The sequence below is a fragment of the Rhincodon typus genome, unplaced genomic scaffold, assembly GCF_021869965.1.
Source record: "Rhincodon typus isolate 14 unplaced genomic scaffold, sRhiTyp1.1 hic_rhity00002968, whole genome shotgun sequence".
Classification (NCBI taxonomy): Eukaryota; Metazoa; Chordata; class Chondrichthyes; order Orectolobiformes; family Rhincodontidae; genus Rhincodon; species Rhincodon typus.
The window spans coordinates 743-21,857 of record NW_025968606.1 but is presented as its reverse complement, the minus strand read 5'-3'; the positions used below and the strand labels follow the sequence as shown (position 1 = coordinate 21,857).

Here is a 21,115-nt window from a genome sequence, read left to right as displayed (position 1 = left end):
ACCTGTCGCCTATTTTCCAAGGATCTGTATCCCTCTGCTCCCTGCCCATTCATGTATCTGTCTAGATACATCTTAAATGACGCTATCGTGCCCGCCTCTACCACCTCCGCTGGCAACGCGTTCCAGGCACCCACCACCCTCTGCATAAGGAACTTTCCACACATATCTCCCTTAAACTTTTCCCCTCTCACCTTGAAATCGTGAGTCCCCCACTCTGGGAAAAAGCTTCTTGCTATCCACCCAGTCTATACCTCTCATGATTTTGTAGACCTCAATCAGGTCCCCCCTCAACCTCCGTCTTTCTAATGTAAATAATCCTAATCTACTCAACCTCTCTTCAAAGCTAACGCCCTCCATACCAGGCAACATCCTGGTGAACCTCCTCTGCACCCTCTCCAAAGCATCCAGTTCCTTTTGGTAATGTGGCGGCCAGAACTGTACGCAGTATTTCAAATGTGGTCAAACCAAAGTCCTATACAACTGCAACATGACTTGCCAATTCTTGTACTCAATACCCCATCCGATGAATGAAAGCATGCCATATGCCTTCTTGACCACTCCATCGATCTGCGTTGCCACCTTCAGGGTAAAATGGACCTGAACACCCAGTTCTCTCTGTGCATCAATTTTCCCCAGGGCTTTTCCATTTACCGCATAGTTCGGTCTTGAATGGGATCTTCCAAAATGCATCACCTCGCATTTGCCTGGATTGAACTCCATCTGCCATTTCTCCGCCCAACTCTCCAATCTATCTATATTCTGCTGCATTCTCTGACAGTCTCCTTCAGTGTCTGCTACTCCACCAATCTTAGTGTCATCTGCAAATTGGACATCGGGTCATTGGACTCGAAACAGTAACTTGGCTTTCTCTCCACAGATGCTGTCAGACTGTTTAATTCCTCAGTGAACTTCTGTTTTTGTTTCTAACATAAATTCACTAATGACTGTGATAAACAGATAAAGCCGACAATCATAGAATTATGGAATTTTACAGAACAGAAGGAGGCCATTCAACTCTGTGTCTATACCAGCTAGTCCCACACTTCAGCCTTATCTCCATGGCCCTCTAACTTCGTTTTCAAATATATATCCAGCTCTGTTTTGAAACCTCCTCTGCCTCCACCTCTCTCCCAGGTAGTACATTCCAAATCCCAACAACTCTCTGATTAAAGAGGTTTCTCCTCATCTCACTTCTAGCTCTCTTATAGACAGTCATGAAATTGTGACCCTTTGTTACTGACATACCATCTAGTGGAAACAGAACATCCTTCTTTACCCTGTCAAAATTGTTCATAATTTTGAACACCTCAATAAAGTCACCTCTTAACCTCCTCTGCTCTGTGAAGAACAAGCCTAATTGCTCTAATCATCATAGAAGATCATAAAATCCCTACAGTGTGGGAACAGGCCCTCTGGCCCAACAAGTCCACACTGACCCTTAGAGCATCCCACCCAGACCCAACCCCCTATAACCCACCAAACCTACACATCCCTGAACACTATGGGCAATTTAACATGGCCAATCCACCTGGCCTACGCATCTTTGGACTGTGGGAGAAAACCAGAGCACTCGGAGGAAACCCGCACAGACACAGGGAGAATGTGAAAACTCCACACAGACAGTCGCCCAAGGGTGGAATCGAGACGAGGTTCCTGGCGCTGTGAGGCAGCAATGCTAACTACTGAGCCACCGTGCCACCTTGGTATCCTTGTCTCTAAAATCCTTCATCCCGGTTTCTGCCCTTGCATTCTCTGCAGGGCTTTAACATCCTTCCTTAAACAAGGTGCCCAGAACTGAACAGGATACTCCAAATGTGGCCTGACCAGTGATTTGTAGAGAGGTAGCATCACTTCCTTGTTTTTAAACTCAATGCCTCTATTTATAAACCAAAAGATCCTATAGGTCTTCTTAACAACTGTTTCAATTTGCCTGGCTACCTTCAGAGAGTCATGCACATGAACCCCAAGGTCCCGCTGCTCCTGCATTCCCCTCAAAGTTGTACCATTGAACCCGTATTGCCTCTCGTGTTTCTTCCATCAAAACGTATTGCCATTGAAATTAATCTGCCAGGTGTCTGTCCAATGGGCCAAATTGTCAACATCCTTTTCAACTCACTCACCATTATCATCACAATTCATTATTCTCCCTAGCTTTGAATCATTTGCAATACCCATCTCCGTATCATTTATATAAATCAAAAAATGCAAGAGTCCCAACACCAATCCCTGGGGAAGATCACTTTCAACTCATCTTCAAACTGAGAAATTCCAGCTGTTCCTACTGTTTCTTATCTTTTTAGCTAACTTCTACTCCATTCTGCCAAGGACTCATCAATCCCAAACATTTGTAATTTGCTAACCAACCTGACATGTGGCACCATATCCAATGCCTTCTCAAAGTCTAAATATAGACCATCCACAGCACTACCCTCTTCCACTGCCTGCTTCACCTTATCAAAGAGCTCAATTAAATTTGTCAGACATGACCTGCTCCTGATGAAATCATGTTGACTGTCCAGTATTAATTTATTTTTCTCTAAGTGTACATTTACTCTATCTCATATTATGGCCTCCATCAGGTTTCCCACTATGTCAAGCTGACAGGTCTGTAGTTTCCTGGGTTATCGTTTGTCCCTTTCTCAAACAACAGTGTCACATTTGCAATCCTCTAGTTCCCTGGGACTAATCCTGCTTTCAGAGGGACCTGGAAAATTTCAGTCAACTGTTCCATGATTTGCTCCCTTAACTCTCTAGGACAATCTAGGATGCATCCCATCCAGGCCTGGTGACTTCTCTACCTGGAGTGCTGCCAGCTTTTATGGCATTTCCTCTTTATCTATCACTATACTGTTCAGTTGCTCAACATCCATGTTTTCAACAAGGCCACTGTCACCATCTGCTAATTTGGTAAAGACGGAAGCAAAATATTCCTTTAATGCCTCCACCATATCCTTTGCTTCACTGAGCAGCTTAACCTTCTTGTTTCTTATGCACCTCACTCATCTTTTACTCTTAATATGTTTCAAGAACATTTTACTATTTGTGGTAGCACAGCCTACCATCCTTTCCTCATGCTTTCTCTGCACTTTCCTTATTCTAGCCTTAGCCTCTTCCAGAGATACTCTTCCTGACTTCTATTGCTATTATTATTCTGGTGTGCATCATATGCCTCCTTTATGTTCCGTATTTTCTCATCAATGTCCTTAGTGATCCACTGTACTCTAGCTTTGGATACCCCATATTTATTTCTCCTGGGTATGTACCTAGCTTGCTTGCACCCTATTCATTTCCCTTTTTGAAATTCTCCCATTTTTCATCCATTGTTTTATCCACCAAAATGTGTTCCCAATCAATTTGCTCTGGTTCAACTTCTAGACAAGTTACAGATCTCTTTGAATCATTGTCAAGAGCCAAAATTTTGTCTGATAAATCTCTGGTGGAATGCCTTCAACATTAAATTGTGCTATATTAATGCAAGTTGCTGTTTTGCACTCTACACAATACTGTGATTGAATGAATTTAGAAACCAGTAATATAATTTAGATCATATTTTTGGGATAGCCCAGGAACTAATCAAGAATCATACTGACCTTGACATGAATATTTAATCCCAATCAAATCTCTTAATGTTGATATTAGAAAAAGAACAGACCCCAACTCAAACTGCTTTGAATAACAACAGAATTCCTGGCACAATTATTATATCAGATTTAGCATTCAGCTATCTTCCAAGGCATTGTGGAATAAAAAAAAGGTTAACTTTAACCATTATGGCATTTATGTTTCTCAAATGTGTTTCAGATTAACTGGAGCAACATTTCTGAAATGCAGTCACTTTTGTTATGAGGCATTACACAAACCACCTAACACACACTGAATTCCGAGGAATAGCAATATGGTGAACATACTTTGATTGAGATAATACCAATGGCCAGGACACTGGTAAACACTCTACTCTTCTTTGAATACTGCTGTGAGGTCTGTAATATCCAACTTTAAACTTAATGTTAATCCAAAACCCCAAATGCCTGCTAGGGTAGATTTGAAAGATCCAATGGCAGTATTTCAAAGACAGCAGGGAGGCCCACTGTCCTATCCAATATTTGTCCCTCAGTTTGTTTTCTTGTGATGTTAATTTTCTGGTCATACCACATTGATTTGTGGAAATTCACTGCTCCATTTCCTACATTACAATAATGACTGCACTTCAAAAGTATTTAATTGATCATAATAGACTTCAATATATTGGGTGGTTGTGTAAAATGCTACATAAATGCATGTAGTCCTTTTTGACTGTAACATGGAGACAAAGCCAAAATTTAAATGTCCCAACCAAAAAATGCAGCAATCTCTCAGTTGTGAGCCTACGCTATGTCCTCTGGTCCTAGAGTTATGCCTGTTGCTCCAGAGTAAAAAGGGAGAAACAGCTGCATCCAACTGACCTTTCAGTATTACAAAATAGTCATTTCAAGAGGATTCCAGGGTCAAGTGCACTATGACAGACATTTACTGACTTGCATTTATAAACACATTACTTCTATTGCTGAATACTGCTAGTGACATAATAGAATAAAACAAAAATGGCAACTCTAGATAGGATTACCAGCAGTTCTTAAACTAGCCACTATTAGTATTAAATGTGACAGTATAACATACGTCGCGTTTCATAGATTAACTGACAAGGGCAATATTTCTAGGTTTGTAAGACTGCCAAATGTGACGTTTTCCATCATACATACAGAAAAACAGCCCGCAACAAAGCGACAGGAATTACATGGTTATTTTCTGAACTTAGCACAGGATTAACTCCGTATTCAGAGTCATTTCTGAAGAAGGATCCCGAGCCGAAACGTCAGCTTTCCTACTCCTCTGATGCTGCCTGGCCTGCTGTGCTCCTCCAGCTCCACACTGTGTTATCCTTGATGTCGTGCAAGCTTACTTGCCTGGAGAGCCCAAAAAAAACTTTTTGAGAAGACCACCTCTAATTGATCGTCAGATTTATTCAACTCTGATTACGCCACCGTTGTTCCAGATCGATAGCACTGACTCTATGAGTTCTTCCTCACATCCCCCCCATTCCTGCTTTTTTTTTGGCTCAAAACCTGCAGATCTATTTACAAACTATTAACCTCTGTCGCTCACGTCCTTCAGTCAGGAACCCACAGAAAACATCTGACATTTAAGTTAAAATTGGGAAGTAGATTCCTTTGGCTGGCAGCATCAGTTGTGCTGATCTGATCCTGGAGCTAAATCTCTGCACCAGCCACCACTCCCACGGGTTCTGTGTGACAAGCAGGTTACAGCTGAAAACCCACACAAGCGTTTATCCGGTTATACAACCTTATGACCATCCTAAAGTCATTGTTTGACATCCGTCCCCCTCGAGCGGCCGCACGTCGCCGGGAGCCCCAGGAGGTCACGTGCTGATTGGGGCGGGGCTCCATGGGAGTCACGTGCCGTATTGGTCGGGTCCGTGGTAACGGGGGTCACGTGTAGCATTGGAGGCGCGGCTCTACGTGGATCACGTGGGGTTTCGCGGCGGGCGGTAACCCCGACTGGGTCACGTGTCAGCCGGCGAGCCCCCATGTCACGTGACCCTTGGACCGGAACCCTGAAATCACGTGGTATTTGGGTGGGATGGGGTTTCGCGCTGCTCCCAGGCGGTCTGAGAAGATCACGGATAACATCAATCGATCGTGGGTTGCGATTTTCTCTATTAATTGCCCAACAGTTGCAGTAATGGACTGGAAATTGAAGTTGGACGCAATGAGAGTTAATAGTTTCCGTTCAGCAGAGCTGCTTCCTCTGACAAGACATCACAAGCGCGTTTCTGTGATGAATTGTTGTTGGTTGAATGTTGAACAGAAGAGCTGTTTGTTATCTTGGGCCAAGGGACCTTCCACATCACCAGAATCTTTAGGTGTGATGTTTAAAAGAGAAGGCGGCATTTCCTCAACACTGCATTGATGTCAAAATTTATATCAAAATCAAAATTTTGATTTCATACTTGATTCTAGAAAGATTGCAATACTGTACAAAATACGTAAAGAATTTATTGAGTGGAAGGAATGCAGTTCACAGAAATAGCACAAGTTTTTTCCAGAAAAGCCCTTGTAAAGAAGGCCTGGAGAGATATTCAGAAATAGCAAGAACTGCAAATGCAGCAATAATTTAATAATCAGATTAGTGATTTGCTGATGTTGGTTAAGAATTAACTATTGGTCAGAACAATTGGAGAGAACTTCAGAATTTAATCCAGATGCTTACATATACAAGCTGGCTTCAAAATTTAAGCATATAATCCAGGTTGATGCAGTACCAAGGGAGTGCTGCGCTGGTGAAGGTGATAGCCTTTAAACAGGCCCTTATATTCAGACTCGATTATTTGGTCGGGGGACAGAAAGATTCCGTGGTACTTCAAATAGTTTTTCTTGAGTGCAAACCAGGAGTAAACCCTCAAGCAACATCATCCATGAGAGATTAATTTGTTATACACAAAGTACAATGTTTGACAACATAATTGTCACTGTGCTTTAAACGTAAACCATTTGGCCATTTTGGGGAATTTTCAGTATGTGAAACGCATAATCGAACTTTTGTTTTGCATTTTTAAAATATGTTTTAATAAAATATATGAGGTACATGTGGATCATTGACTGTTTCCTGAATGTTTTACAAAAAAAATTTTTGTTGTGCCTTATGCATTTGATGCAGTAATCTACAGGCCAATTGAGTTTGTGAATGACACCCATCAGGTCATAGAGATGATGAGATAGTCCCTACCATGTGGCAGGTGTTGGAATGCCATCTTGGCTCAATCCCAAGGAATTTGTAGGCTGCCATTGCTGATCTTTCTATGTTGTTTTAGTTTTAATGATTCCTTTGGGATTCATATTTTGTGTGGTGATTCAATGGTTTCATCCTAAAACTGCAAGGCTTTGTCATGTTTCCAATATTTTTATATTGATTGGATTTTTGTGGGGTTTGCATTGGATACACAGTAATGAAACAGGCCATTCGGCCCAATCAGTCAGTGCTGTTGTTTATGCACCACTTCAGCCTTTTCCATGTTTTCTCATCCCCGTCTACCATCATAACTCTTCTCCCTCATACATATGCTTCGCATTGTCTTGAATGCATCTATATTTGAACCATTTCCATATCCAACAGGTTCCACATTCTCCCTAGTCTTTGGGTGAAGATGTTTCTTCTGAATTCCTGATTGGATTTAGAACAAAGAACAATACAGCACAGGAACAGACCCTTCGGCTCTCCAAGCCTGCACCAACACATTTTGCCCTTCCATACTAAAACTGTCTTCACTTACAGGATCCTTATGTCTCTATTCCCTTGCTGACTATCGAATATATCTAGTTATGTTCATCCCCCCACAGGAGGAAATATTTTTTCTGTATCCACTCTATCAAATGATTCATAATTTTAATGACCTCAATCAAGCTTTTCCTTAAGGCATTTTTTTCCAACAGTGAGTTAGTTTGCCAATCCTTTCCTGATGAGTGTACCCAGGCATTCTGGTATCAAGCTTGCAAGTCTTCTCTGCACCTTCACCAGTGTCTCACATATCCTTTTTATATTATGGCAACCAGAACTGCCAGACATTAACGTTACTATAGTCCAGTCAACGTTCAATACATGATTAGAATTACTTCCCTACTTTGTTATTCTATCCCTCCAGAAATAAACCCTAATGCTTAGTTCACTTTCTAACTAACCTTGCCTTGCTAATCTGTGGAAACCTTTAGTCAGTGATTCAAAATACATACAACTACATCAATCTGTTGTGTCATGTTGTTACACACCTCAGTTGGGACTTGAACCCAGACTTTCTATTGATGTAGTTGTACTCTGAGATCCTTTGTTCCTCTCCCCAATCGAGACTTGGACCTTCCAAACAATGAGTGATCTCCTCCTCTTCATGCTAAAACAAACTATCCTATTTATTTGTGATGAACTTAATTTGCCAATTTTTTACCCGCTTTCCAAATTCACAACATTCTCATGAAATTTGTTACAATTTTCTTTGGTTATGAAAAATTGGTGTCATCTGCAAATTGTGTTTTTAGAACCCAAATCGTACATGTTTTTTCCAAAGTCCATCTAAATTCATCTAAATCCATTTAGTTCATTTAAATTATAACAGATCCCTATCTGCTCTGGATTATTTCCCATTAATTGATCCAAAAGGGAATACTAACTTGTTGAGCTTCTTACATTTTGGGTGAGAAGGGAGTCCTGTACACATTGTAGAAACTCTAGTTGCACATTAATATCAGGCTAGTTGATTTCATCATGATTCTTATTCTTTTTTAACTGAATTCCTGAATTTATCTATGCACATCCCTTTGCATTATTAGGTGGTCTGTAGACAAACCCAATTGTTGTGATTTATGCTTTATTGTATTTATCCATGGACATCTACTTTTTCCTTGCTCATAGCTACAATTTTTGTAGCTTATTGTTTACATTTTAAACAAAACAAAGCCTTTATATTTTTAAGCTTTCATGTGTTATTGTAAATGTCTATGCTGCTTTAGGATCAATAGCAAATCTTCTGACATGAAAGAATGAGGTGTTTTTATTGCATATAAAAGGTTTGCAGTTTGACCTCATCTGGAAGGCACCACAAAAGTAATTAGCTGTCAAATCTTGACGCTTGTACAAACAATAAGCTGCTGGGTAACAATTATAGACAGAATCAACCTGTTGTGACACACCTCTGCAGGAGTTCGCACTTGGAGCCAAGGTATCTTGCCCCAGAGGTAGGGGCACTCCCACCGTGCCAATTGTATGATTGCAATTATCTTTAGAAGTTTTATCTTAAAACTTTTGATGAACATTCATTCTACTTCATGCTTCCGTTATCGACTTCAAATCCACAAAGATGTTACTTAATTTTTACAAAATGTTCTGCAGTCTTTGAAGAGAGAAAAACAACATTGAAATTTGACATTCCTCAGAGCTTTCCTGCTACTTTCTACTCATGCAGGAAACTATTTACATTCCTTTTGACGCAACAAGGGAGTCTCAGGACTTAACAGATCCTCATTTACTTTGGCAGAAAGACCTTAAACAATGGTCTTTCCCCACTGCACCTTGGCGGCTGCTGTCCCAAGCTTTAGTGCCTCCCACAGAACATGGTCATGGACCTTGAAATGTGCCAGTCTCCAAAGCTCAGTTGAGGTAAACTCTTTACACTGGTGGACCAATAAGTTTCGAGCAGACCAAAGAGTGTCTTTCACCACGTAGATGGTCCTCTAGGCACAGCTGATGTTTGGATGTTTGGCTCGGTGTGCGTCCTGGGAAGCAGCCTGTACAGCACAGAGACCTCATGGAGGAGCTTGGGATGAACCTTGACAAAAAACACTGAACATCTCTCCAGAGATAACACAGTATGGAGCTGGAGGAACACAGCAGGCCAGGCAGCATCAGAGGAGCAGGAAAGTTGATGTTTCGGGTCGGGAAAATTCTCAGGAGATTTTCAAACTGGTGAATTCCATGTTAAGGCCAGTGGGCTGTAGGCTCCCGAGGTGGAATATGAGGTGTTGCTCCTCCAGTTTGCGGGTGGCATCATTTGTGACACTGGAGGAGGCCCAGGATGGACATGTCACCCATGGAGTGGGAGGGGGAGTTAAAATGGTTGGCGACCGGAAGGTGTTGTCATTTGTCGCGTACAGAGCTCAGATGCTCTACAAAGTGGTCTCTGAGCCTCCGCTTGGTCTCACCGATGTAGAGGAGGCCACATCGGGAGCAGCGGATGCAGAAGACCAAGTTGACGGATGTACAGGTGACCCCTGTATGATATGGAAGGTTTGTTTTGGGCCTTGAATGGAGGTGAGGGAGCAGATATAGCACTTCCTGCAGTTGCAGGAAAAGGTGCGGGGGATGGTGGGGTTAGTGGGAAGTGTGGATGGATGTGGGATTCGCAGAAAGAACGGTCCCTATGAAAGGCAGATAGGGGTGGGGAGGGAAATATCTTTATGGTTGTGGAGTCGGATTGTAGGTGGCAGAGAATGGCCTAAACTTGGAATTCAGCAGTTTTAAAATCTCCCCACCCCTGGCCTCATCCCATATCCAAGCCTCCCTCTCATCCCGCCTCCTTGACTTGACAGGACCTATCCATCTTCTCTCCCACCTATCCGCCTCACCCATCCCACTGACCAAACCCCACCACTCCCTACCTGCACTCACCTATCACCATCCCACCTACCTTCCCCAGTCCCATCCCTCCTCTCTCTATTTACTTCCCAGCTCCCTTTCCCCTCCCCATTTCTGAAGAAGGGTCTCGACCCAAAACATCAAATTTCCTGCTCCTCTGATGCCGCGTGGCCTGCTGTGTTCCTCCATCTCCATGTCGTGTTATTGCCAGAGGTTACAATGTTGGTTAGGCAGCGTCTGAGCATACGCTTTTCTGGTCAAAATTTTATTCCAGCTGTCATATCACTAGCTCCCACCATACTTATTACTCATTCCAAACACACATACATACACGTATGATACACACACAACCAATCATGCTCCCAACCAGTTCTGCTCAATTATATAATTATATCCCATTCCCTAGTTGCACTTGGATGTGGGCATCCCTGCTAGATGCTACTAGATAACAACAAGTGCTATATAAGTGTAAGTTCTTTCTCAACAATTGAAAATAAATCTTATAATTTTTCCCATATACATTTAAAATTTTGTAATTTTAAGAGAAAATATTGTTTATGCAAGAAAATTAATTTATCCTCACTGAAAACAAACTCGATGTCAAACAAAATAATAAAACATGGAATTCTGCTCACTATTTTTTAAAAACACAAAGCTTGGATGATTGACAACAGTACTGTTTATTGTGATTTTTTTACATTTCTCTTCTGGTGCATTTCCTGGAGGCCTTGCCAAGACTGCCACAGGAGTAGCCCTGGTACAACCACCCAGATCATATTAAAGAAGACCAGATAGACCCAGAGATAAAGCCAGTTGCTGGTGTCCAAGTTGGGGCTCCCAATGAGCCATTCGGGGCAGAAGGTCATGCAGCCACCATAGAGTTCACAAACGCAGAGTGTAATTTGTACAAAGTGCCTGAAATCATACAACAGAGTGCAACATGTTATTAATGAATGACTGATGTACAAGAGCAATGTGCTTCAGCAGCTGGAACTCTGAACTGGAAACAGGAAAGTGCTGGTGATATTCAACAGGTCAGGCAGAGAGAAAAAAGTTAATAATTCAGAATCCTGGCAAAATGGTGTGGAGGGCAGGAAAGGAAAAGGGGGAGGTGATGCCTGCACTGAGAGGGGAGATTATAAATCTTTCCTTTTTGGCCTATCCCTGCCCTCTGGCTTTGTATGTGCTTTAAAGCTTCTCAGCTTCAACACCTTCCAGTTACAATGAAAGTTCATCCACTCAAAAAGGTTAGCTTGCTTTCTCTTCTGACAGATGCAGCCAGACCTGCTGAATATTTCCAGAATTGTTGAACACGTTGGTAATCTTCAAAACACAAAATAATTTCGCAGAAAGTGGATTTTCCAGTTTGCCATCATTTTTCACCAAGCATCAGTTGACAGCAGGTGACGGCAAAACGAATGTTGCAAAACAGTTCAGCCGAAACAAATTCATTATTTATAAAGTTCAATTTCATTAAAAACAAAGAACAGCGCAGCACTGGAACAGGCCCTTTGGCCCTTTAAGCCTGCGCTGACACATTTTGCCCTTCCATACTTAAACTATCTTCACTTACAGGATCCATATCCCTTTATTCCCTTCCTATTCATGTATTCGTCCAGCAGCTTCTTGAATGCTGCAATTGTGTCTGCTTCCACCACCTCCTCTGGCAATGCATTCCAGGCCCTTTCACACCCTTTGTGTGAAAAACTTGCCTTGCACATCTCTTTTAAATTCCTTCCCCAAACCTCGCACCTTGAACCCTGTCCCCTAGTAATTCAACCCTCCACCCCGGGATAAACCTCATACTATCTCTATACTCACTCTGTCCATGCCATTCACAATCTTATAAAATTCTACCAGGTCGCTCCTCAACTCCCTGCGGTCCAGTGAAAACCCCAGTCTATCCAACCTTTCTTTATAGCTAAAATCCCAAATACCAAGCAACATCCTGGTAAACCTTTTCTGTACCCTCTCCAAAGCATCCACATCCTTTTGTGGTGACCAGAACTGTATGCAGTACTCCAGGTGTGGCCTTACTTAAGTTGTATAAAGCTGCAGCATAACCTGTCTATCCTTATACTCAATGTCCCTTCCAATGAAGGCAAGCATGCTATAGGCCTTTTTTACTACCTTATCTAGCTGTGCTGCCACCTTCAGTGATCTGTGGACCTGCACACCCAGATACCTCTGCACATCAATTCTTAGGGTTCTGCCATTCACTGTGTAATTTTGACCTGTGCTTGACCTTTCAAAATACATCACCTCACATTTGTCTGGAATCAAAATCCATCTGCCATTTTTCTGCCCATGCCTCCAATTGATCTATATCCTGCTGTATCCTCTGACAATCCTCACTATCCGCAACTCCACCAATCTTTGTATCATCCACAAACTTACTAATTAGACCAGCTACATTTTCTTCTGAATCATTTATATAGATCAGGAACAGCAGAGGTCCTAGCACTGATCCTGTGGAACACCACTAGTCACAACCCTCTGTTCTGAAAAGTAACCTTCCACCGCTACCGTCTATCTCCTATGACTAAGCCAGTTCTGTATACTCAAATGTCCATTCCAATGAAGGCAAGCATGCCATAAGCCTTTTTTACTACCTTATCTACCTGCACTGCCGCCTTCAGTGATCTGTGGATCTGCATATCAATACTCCTAAAGGTTCTGCCATTCACTGTATAATTTCCACCTGTACTTCACTTTCCAAAATGCATCACCTCACAACATCAACCTTCCATCATTACCCTCTGTCTCCTGTGACTAAACCAGTTCTGTATCCACCTTGCCAGCTCACCCCTGATGCCATGTGACTTCACCTTTTGTATCAGTCTACCATGAGGGACCTTGTCAAAGGCTTTACTGAAATCATTGTAGACAACATCAACCGCTTTTCCCTCATCAGTCACCTGGTCACTTCCTGAAAAATCTCCATCAACTTCGTAAGGCACAACCTCCCCTGCACAAAACCATGCTGTCTATTGCTAATAAGTCCATTTGCTTCTAAATGCATTTGATCTTGTCCCTGAGAATCTTGTCAAATAATTTCCTGACCGCTGATGTGAGACTCACAGGCCTGCAATTTCCTGGATTATTCCTGCTGCCCTTCTTAAACAATGGGACTACATTGGCTGTTCTCCAATCCTCTGGGATCTCTCCTGTGGCCAAAGAGGACACAAAGATGTCTGTCAATGCTCCAGCAATTTGTTCTCTTGCCTCCCTCAATATTCTGGGATAGATCCAATTAGGACCGAGGGACTTATCTATGTTAATACTTTTTAAGACTCACAACACCTTTTTAATAGCAACTTGGTTTAGGAATTTGACACTTCCTTTCCTGAGATCATCCTCCATCAGTCCTTTCTCTTTAGTGAATACTGACACAAAGTATTCATTTAGGACCTCACCTACCTCTTCCGGCTCCACACAGATTCTCTCCTTTGTCTTTGAGTAAGCCAACCTTTTCCCTGGCTACGCTCTTGCCTTTTATATATGTATAAAAGGCCTTGGGATTCTCCTTAATCCTGTTTGCTAACGACTTTTTATGACCCCTTTCAGCCCTTCTAATTTCCTTGTTTAAGTTCTTTCCTACTTTCCTTAAATACTTCGAAGGTTTCGTCAGTTCCATTCCTCCTAGACCTTACATATGCTTCTGTCTTCTCTTTAACCAAGGTCAATAACAGCCCCGGTCATCCAAGATTCACGTACCTTGCCGTACCTATCCTCCATTCTCGCAGGAACGTGCCGCTCCTAAACTCTTATCAACTAACATACATGGCTGTACCATGTCCGATGTAGATTTACCCTCAAACAGCTGCGTCCAAGCAACATTCTCCATTACTTTGTGAGACTAAAGTTGAGTATGGTACTTGTCTATTTACATATCTTACCGACTTATTTTGTAATACATTATCAATTAAAAGATTAATCACACTAACAGCACCTACACCAGTACTTTGTTTGATAAACTAAGGTGGCAGTGTAGTGATAATTCCAGCAGACTCATAACCCAGAGACCCTAGTTAATGCTCTGTGGATGCAAATTCACTGATGTGGCACAGTGGTAGTGATCTACCTCTGAGCCAGAAGGTCCAGGTTTGAATTCCACTTGTCACATAGGTGTGTCATAACATATCTGAAAGGCCAATTTATAAAAAAAAATTCAGCATTTTCATTCCAATCTTCAGCTCATCAGTTCAAACTTGTTTGGTACAACAACTGGAAGAACAGCACACATACAAAGAGAACCGCAATAAAGATTTCAAATCCAAATTAAACAAAAGCTCTTCTGCCAAGAAGCGCTTTTTCTCTTGAGTCTTTTTTGACTGCAGACACAAAAGTCTTCACAAAGTATTGTTCTATCACCAACTATTCACTAACAGATTTCCTCTCAGATACATGTGAGATAACTCCACAGACCTCATTACAATCAATACACATGTTCCTTCACATAATATACATGAAGATCAGAGTATGGACAAAGCAATTAATCTCCGTGCTCCTGGAGATGGGGAGGAGTGAGACCGAGGAGGAATGTAGGACTGGGGGAGGGGCACATGGAAGGGAATGCAAAGAATCTTTTCAAGTTGTCCCATTAGCTTAGTTGATAAGTGCACTTCTCAGTGGTGTACTGAACCATACAGATCAAGACAGTCCCAGGTTTAATCTTGTATTGAATTAGAACAGTGACAGAGGCTGTTGCAAACAGCTTTATTAATCCGATTTATTAATTCACTATCCAATGAGCCCTGTAGCACAAAGCAACCCATTCCACGGTCAAATGTCCCTACCAAGATTTACAGTCCAGAAGAACAGTTAAGTGGTTAAACAATTAGAAAAGCCAGCACCCTCAGAACCATGGCCAGAATAAGTCAATACTCTCATGGAAGAAACGTTAAAGGGAGGAGAACAGCAACAAAACCATCCATGGGAGAGAGGGTTATGAAATACTTTACATAGGATTTCTCCCTAGTGCAATGTTTCCTCCTGATATAAATGCAGATAAAAGCAAATTAATGCTGCTTTGCTGAATTACTCCATTGAAATGTTTACAGCTTGAGTATTTGTTTTAATGAACAATATTTAAATCTTCTCACCTGTAGTATTTATCTTCCACAATAGCATGAATGAGAAGCAGAATTAAAATCCCATCCAGTGTCACAGTCAGGATTTCTAGTGATACAATTGTCGGATCTGAATGAAGCCATCTTGCATCCGCTTTCCCATACTCTTGCCCTGAGAACACGAAGATACTAAGCTTTAGCAAAGGAAATCAACCATAGACTCAGGCATGCACGTACACTACAGTCATGATTAGTGAAAAACACCAAGATTTACACTTGGATAGGAGCCAAATAGTTGAGTATATGATTGCGACATAAGCTGAACAGTGTACACTTCAGAATAATTACATCCTGGGGTGGGAGGAATGGGATAGTAATCAAGTCTCATTACTTAATGAGTTGCACCCCAAGTTCAAATAGTGCTAACATACTGCCATAATAGCAATAAATTTCATTTCTCAAGAACAGTTGTTTCACACTGTGCAGCCTGATGTTAAATATGGGAATGAACAGTTGCAAACGGAGATAACAAGGTGTAGAGCTGGAAGAACACAGCAGGCCAAGCAGCATCAGAGGAGCAGGAAAGCTAATGTTTCGGGCCTAGACCCTTCTTCAGAAAATACTTTGGTAGTATTGAAACTCTGATTCAAAGCAGCAAACAGCCATTGTCTCTGGGACCTGGATTAAAAATATCAACAGAATATCGAACCAGCTGACTGCAGCTGTGAGTTGGACTGTGGGCTGGATTGTTGAGATGTTGCTTTCTGGAGCTACTTGACACGTAAGTTAGCTTTGTGAAAGAAACTTTCCTCTACTTTGTGGTGGTACCAGATGGAACTGTGAAGTGGTACATTTAAACTTCAAATGCTCATAGAATTGTACACTGATACAGCACAGAAAGAGCTCATCACTCCATTATGTCTGCTCCCCAGATATCTGGTAGAGCCAAGCAAATAAATCCACTCTCTAATCCTTTTCCCAAAGACCTGTTAATCATTTCCTTTCAAGAATTTACCAAATTATTGTAAGAATATAGGAACGATATGAAATGAATTAGCCTCCTGTGTCTACTCTGCCATTCAATGAGATAATTTCTAATCTGTGACTTCACTGTATATGTCTTTACTAAACAAAATCCACCAATCTCAATTTTAAAATTAACAACTGGTCTAACATCATCCAGATTTGCAGAAGAGAGTTCCAAACAGTTATCACTCCAGCCGTGAAGATACGTTTCCTAAATTCACTGCAGGAGATCCCGAGACCTGGACTCTCCAGATTGGGTAAGTTTTATCTCTCTATCAATCCTATCTCTTCTTCCCAATATCTTCAAAATTTCAATCATCCTTCACCTTCTAAATTCCAGCAAAGACAACTCTAGGAAATGTAAGCTTGCCTTGTAGCTTAACCACTGGAATTCAGTTATCATTCCACTAAATCTGCACTTCAATGTATTCTTCATAAAATGTGATGCCCAGAACTGCTCACAGTACTGCAGGGAAGGTCTTCCTAATGCTTGGCAGAACTAAAGCAATTAAGATGACTAAGGGCCAGCATTCCATTAGCCTTTATGATAATTTTTGTAGTTGTTCATTATATTTTAATGATCTGTGTACATGTATCTCAGGTCCTGTTCAGCTTCCACTCTTTCCTAGAATTTCAAAAGAAGCTTGATGTATCCTTTTTAGGTCCAAACTGATGATCTCCGATTTGCCTACAAAGAAATCCAATTGCCAGTTTTGCTCAATCATCTTGTGATTTTATTAAACTGCTTTATTGCACTGCTTACCATGCCAATCATCTTTATGCCATTGTATTATTTAGATGCAATTTCCTATGCCATCATTAAGTTGTTAATAAATACAGTGGCCTCAACCTGGATCTTGCCTATTATGCCAACTCTGCTCAGCTTGTTACCTAACCAGGTTATTGATTTAATTTCAATTCCTTGAACTTCAACTTTAGATGTCATCGTCTTTTGAGGATCTTGACCAAATATCTCCTGGAAGTTCTTACGAATAACATTCATTTTGAATGTTGGACAAATCAGAAGCAGTGGCGGGTTATAATGAGGTGGTTGTCAGGCAGAGCTGGGTGTCCACAGTACACCTATGGAACATGGAACTTTGTTTTTGAATTAGGTCATCCGGTGGCAGTAAATAGATGAGAAGTAGTCCAGTTCTAAAGATAGACCCTTGGGAGACTCCAGAAGCAATTGTGCAGAAGTGGGAGGCAAGGTATTTAGGGTGCCTGGGAACAACTTGATAGATAAGAATGGAACCAGGAGAAGGTGGTTCTATCCAGCTAGACAATGGAGGATGGCGTATGACAATGTCAAAAGCTGTAGCTAGTTAATGGTGAGATTAATCTGAGATGTAGGATGACACAAAACCTATTGTGAGAAGCAGTAATTACCAAATTTGCACGTCAGATTCATCCAAGTATTAAGAACTTACATAGGAAAGAAAGGATATTATTAGATTGTGCCACGGTCCCCACCAAAGACATGTAAACAAACAGGCCTTTCTGCAAGACAAAAGCAACATGAATTTTAGTCAATGGTGACCCCCAGGATGTTGATGGTGTGGGTTTCAGTGACCGTAATACTGTTGATTGTCATGGGGAGATGGTTAGATTCTCTCCTGTTTGCGACAGTGGTTGCTCACACTTATGTGGCATGAAAGGTACTTGCCACCTTTTAGCCCAAGCCTGAACGCTATCCAGATCTTGTAGATATGGTCACGGACTGCTTCAGAGTTTCTGGAATCATGAATAAAATTGAATGCTGTCCAGTTGCCAGTGAGTAATCCTACTTCTGACCTTATGTTGGAGAGAAGGTCATTGAGGAAGCAACTGGTTATAGTTGGACTTAAGACACTACCCTGAGGAACTGCTGCAGAGATGTTCAAGGGAAAATCTGGGTGCATTCTGAAGATTGCAAAGTGTTATTTAGTGAAAATGGAAGTATAATCCAGGGATCAGATCCTGATCAACTGCCCAAGTGCACTATTCCCAAGTCCTCTGAGGCCTCCACAGAGCAATATTTCACATTGGGGCCAGCCAAACAGCTCATTCAGGTTTTTAAAACCACCTGGGGCATCCTGCAACATTAGTGATAAGGTTCTTAAATACTTAAAATGCTTGGTTCAATTAATAGACTTGTGGCCCGAAATTAGGTTGTGAAATGCCCCACTCCAGATCTTGGTGATAGGAGCAAATTACTTCAGATGCTGGAACCTGTACTGAAGTCAACAACTGCTGGAGAGCACAGCAGGTCAGACAGGGTCCATGGAGATTCAGCAAAATAACATTTCAAGTCTAGATGATTCTGATGTAGACTCGGTGATCGAACCTAGACTAACACTTCAGGGCTGAGGGTCCGCTCCATTATCAGGGATGTTGTCACACTGATGAGATGCTGAACTAGAAATACAAGTGGCTGCAAGAGATTCCAAGGCACTATATGAAAAGCAGGTGTCCTAGCCCAGATTTACAGCATTTTGGGACATTCCCCAAATCCGAGAGGGGTCTTAAATAATTGCAAGTTATTTCTTTCCAAATAGGAACATAATTTAGACATGGATGTAGGAGGTTCGATCAGTAAGTTTGCAGATGATATGAAAGTTGGTGCTATGATAAATAGCAAAGCATAAAGTCTTATACTACAGGATGATATAGATGGGTTGATCATATGAGCTGAACAATGTCAAATGAAATTTAATCTGAAACTTGTGAGATGATGCATTTTGGAATGACTAACAAGTCAAGGGAGTGCATGCTCCTGAATGGTAGGTCCTCAGGAAGTACAGACGATCAGTGGGACTATGGTGGGTATGTTCCTAGATGATTGCTAAGAAGGCATATGGAATATTTGCCTTTCTTAGACAAGGCACTGAACACAAGAATAAGGAAGTTATGCTAGATCTGTATATCATGTTAAGTTAGGCCACAGCTGGAGATTGTGCAGCGCTGGCTGCCACACCACAGGAAGGATGTGATTGCACGAGAGAGGGTGCAGGAGAGATTCACCAGCGATATTGCTTGGGATGGAGCAATTCAGCCATGAAGAGAGATTAGATAGGCTTGGGTTGTTTTCCTTTGAGTCGAGAAGGCTGAGAGGTGACCTGATTGAGGTGTACAAAGTTCTGAGGGGCATAGACAGGGTAAACAGGAAGCAACTTATCCCCTTAGTAGAGGGACAATGACCAATGACCAGAGCAGGAGGTTTAGAGGGGATTTGAGAAGTAATTTTTTCCACCTGGAGCATTGTTGGTACCTGGAATGCACTGCCAAAAAGGGTCGTTGAGGTTGGAACCATCAACACATTTAAGAAGTATTTAGATGATCACTTGAAATGCCATGGCATACAAAGCTAAGGACCAAAACTGGGAAATGGGAATAGAATTGATGGGTGTTTGATGACTGGTGGGGATACGATGGGCCAAATGGCTTCTTTCCACGTTGTAAAACTCTATTACTCTATTTCAACATTTTGATGGATTTTTCTTGCGTTTTTCCCACAAGCCACTAATGTTTCTATTTCAAAATGAACGAATTAAACAAAATTAGTGCAGAACATTCCAGAGAATTAGAAACAAAACCAGACACTGCTGGAAAAGCGCAGCAAGTCTGGCAACAACTGCAGAGAAATCAGAGTTAACCTTTCGGGTCCGATGACCCTTCATCAGAACTCAGGAATGGGAAGTTCTGGTGAAGGGTCACTGGACTCGAAAAGGTCTGGCAGCATCTGTGGAGAGAAATCAGAGTTAATCAAAGTTAACGTTAACTCTGTTTTCTCTCCTCAGATGCTGCCAGACCTGCTGAGCTTTTCCAGCAATTTCTGATCTTGTTTCTGATTTATACAGCATCCACAGTTCTTTCGGTTTTTATTCCATGTTTATTTTATGTTTGGAAGATGCTGTACTCAAAAATCTTAACTCCGTTTCTTATTTATACAAATACCCCCAGATCGGCTGAGTTTTTTTTTGTTTCCCCAGCATTTTCTGTTTTTATTTCAGAGGTCCAGCATCCGCAGTAGTGTATTTTTGCATTAGACTAGCTGCAAGGCTCGGATCAGTGTAACATAAAGACAGAGCGTGAGAACTGACCAGCGACTTACCAGGGTGAAGTGCACGATGGCATCATAGAACAGCCAGCCCAGGAGTGCTCGGTCCAGCGGCGGGCAGTGTTGCCCAAAGCCCAGAGCCAGTGCCCAAGCCAGCGGCACCTGAACGGCGCAGAGCAGCAGCGAGGTCAGCGCTGCCGGGCTCAGCAGCGCCTGTTCGGACATTCCCTGCTCCTCCAGGGTTCGCAGCTTCTGCAATCAGTTTCCTTCAACTTTTGCAGCCACAGCGGAAAGGTCTAGCACATTAACACCCAGGAACTCCAGCTCATTCATTAAACTTCACGCTTCTCCCTCCTCACAGCTTCCAGCCCTTGCTGGGGAATATCATCTGCCCCATGTCAACCTGGGGCATCAACGAAAAATAAAAAAACTGCAGCAACTCCGGTCACCGCGCAAAGACCACAGGCTCCCCGGTCTCATCGTCACCATCTGGTGCCGACACTCGGAATTACAGCCACTTTCATCAGAGTTCGGCACCTCCGGGCGGTCTCGGGCAGTTGAGGCTGAGTTTGCTGCCCCCGAGTGGCAGTCTCCGGGAGTTCAGGCTGAGTTTGCTGCCCCCTATCGGCAGTCTCCGGGAGTTCAGGGTGAGTTTGCTGCCTCCAGTGGCAGACTCCGGGAGTTGAGGGTGAGTTTGCTGCCCCCCAGAGGCAGTCTCCGGGAGTTGAGGGTGAGTTTGCTGCCCCTCAGTGGCAGTCTCCGGGAGTTCAGGCTGAGTTTGCTGCCCCCTATCGGCAGTCTC

General features: G+C 42.3%; 1 protein-coding gene across 1 annotated transcript; it reads right to left on the bottom strand.

Moving 5' to 3' along the window:
- Nucleotides 1-10,835: 10,835 nt before the first annotated feature.
- ebpl (EBP like) lies at nucleotides 10,836-21,073 on the bottom strand. The gene is made up of 4 exons (XM_020519685.2): nucleotides 20,368-21,073; nucleotides 17,705-17,774; nucleotides 15,282-15,420; nucleotides 10,836-11,091 (listed from the first exon to the last, which is right to left on the bottom strand). The coding sequence occupies exons 1-4, from the start codon at nucleotides 20,536-20,538 to the stop codon at nucleotides 10,857-10,859; spliced, it is 615 nt and encodes a 204-aa protein (XP_020375274.2). The 5' UTR covers nucleotides 20,539-21,073; the 3' UTR covers nucleotides 10,836-10,856.
- Between the last annotated feature and the right edge of the window lie 42 nt (nucleotides 21,074-21,115).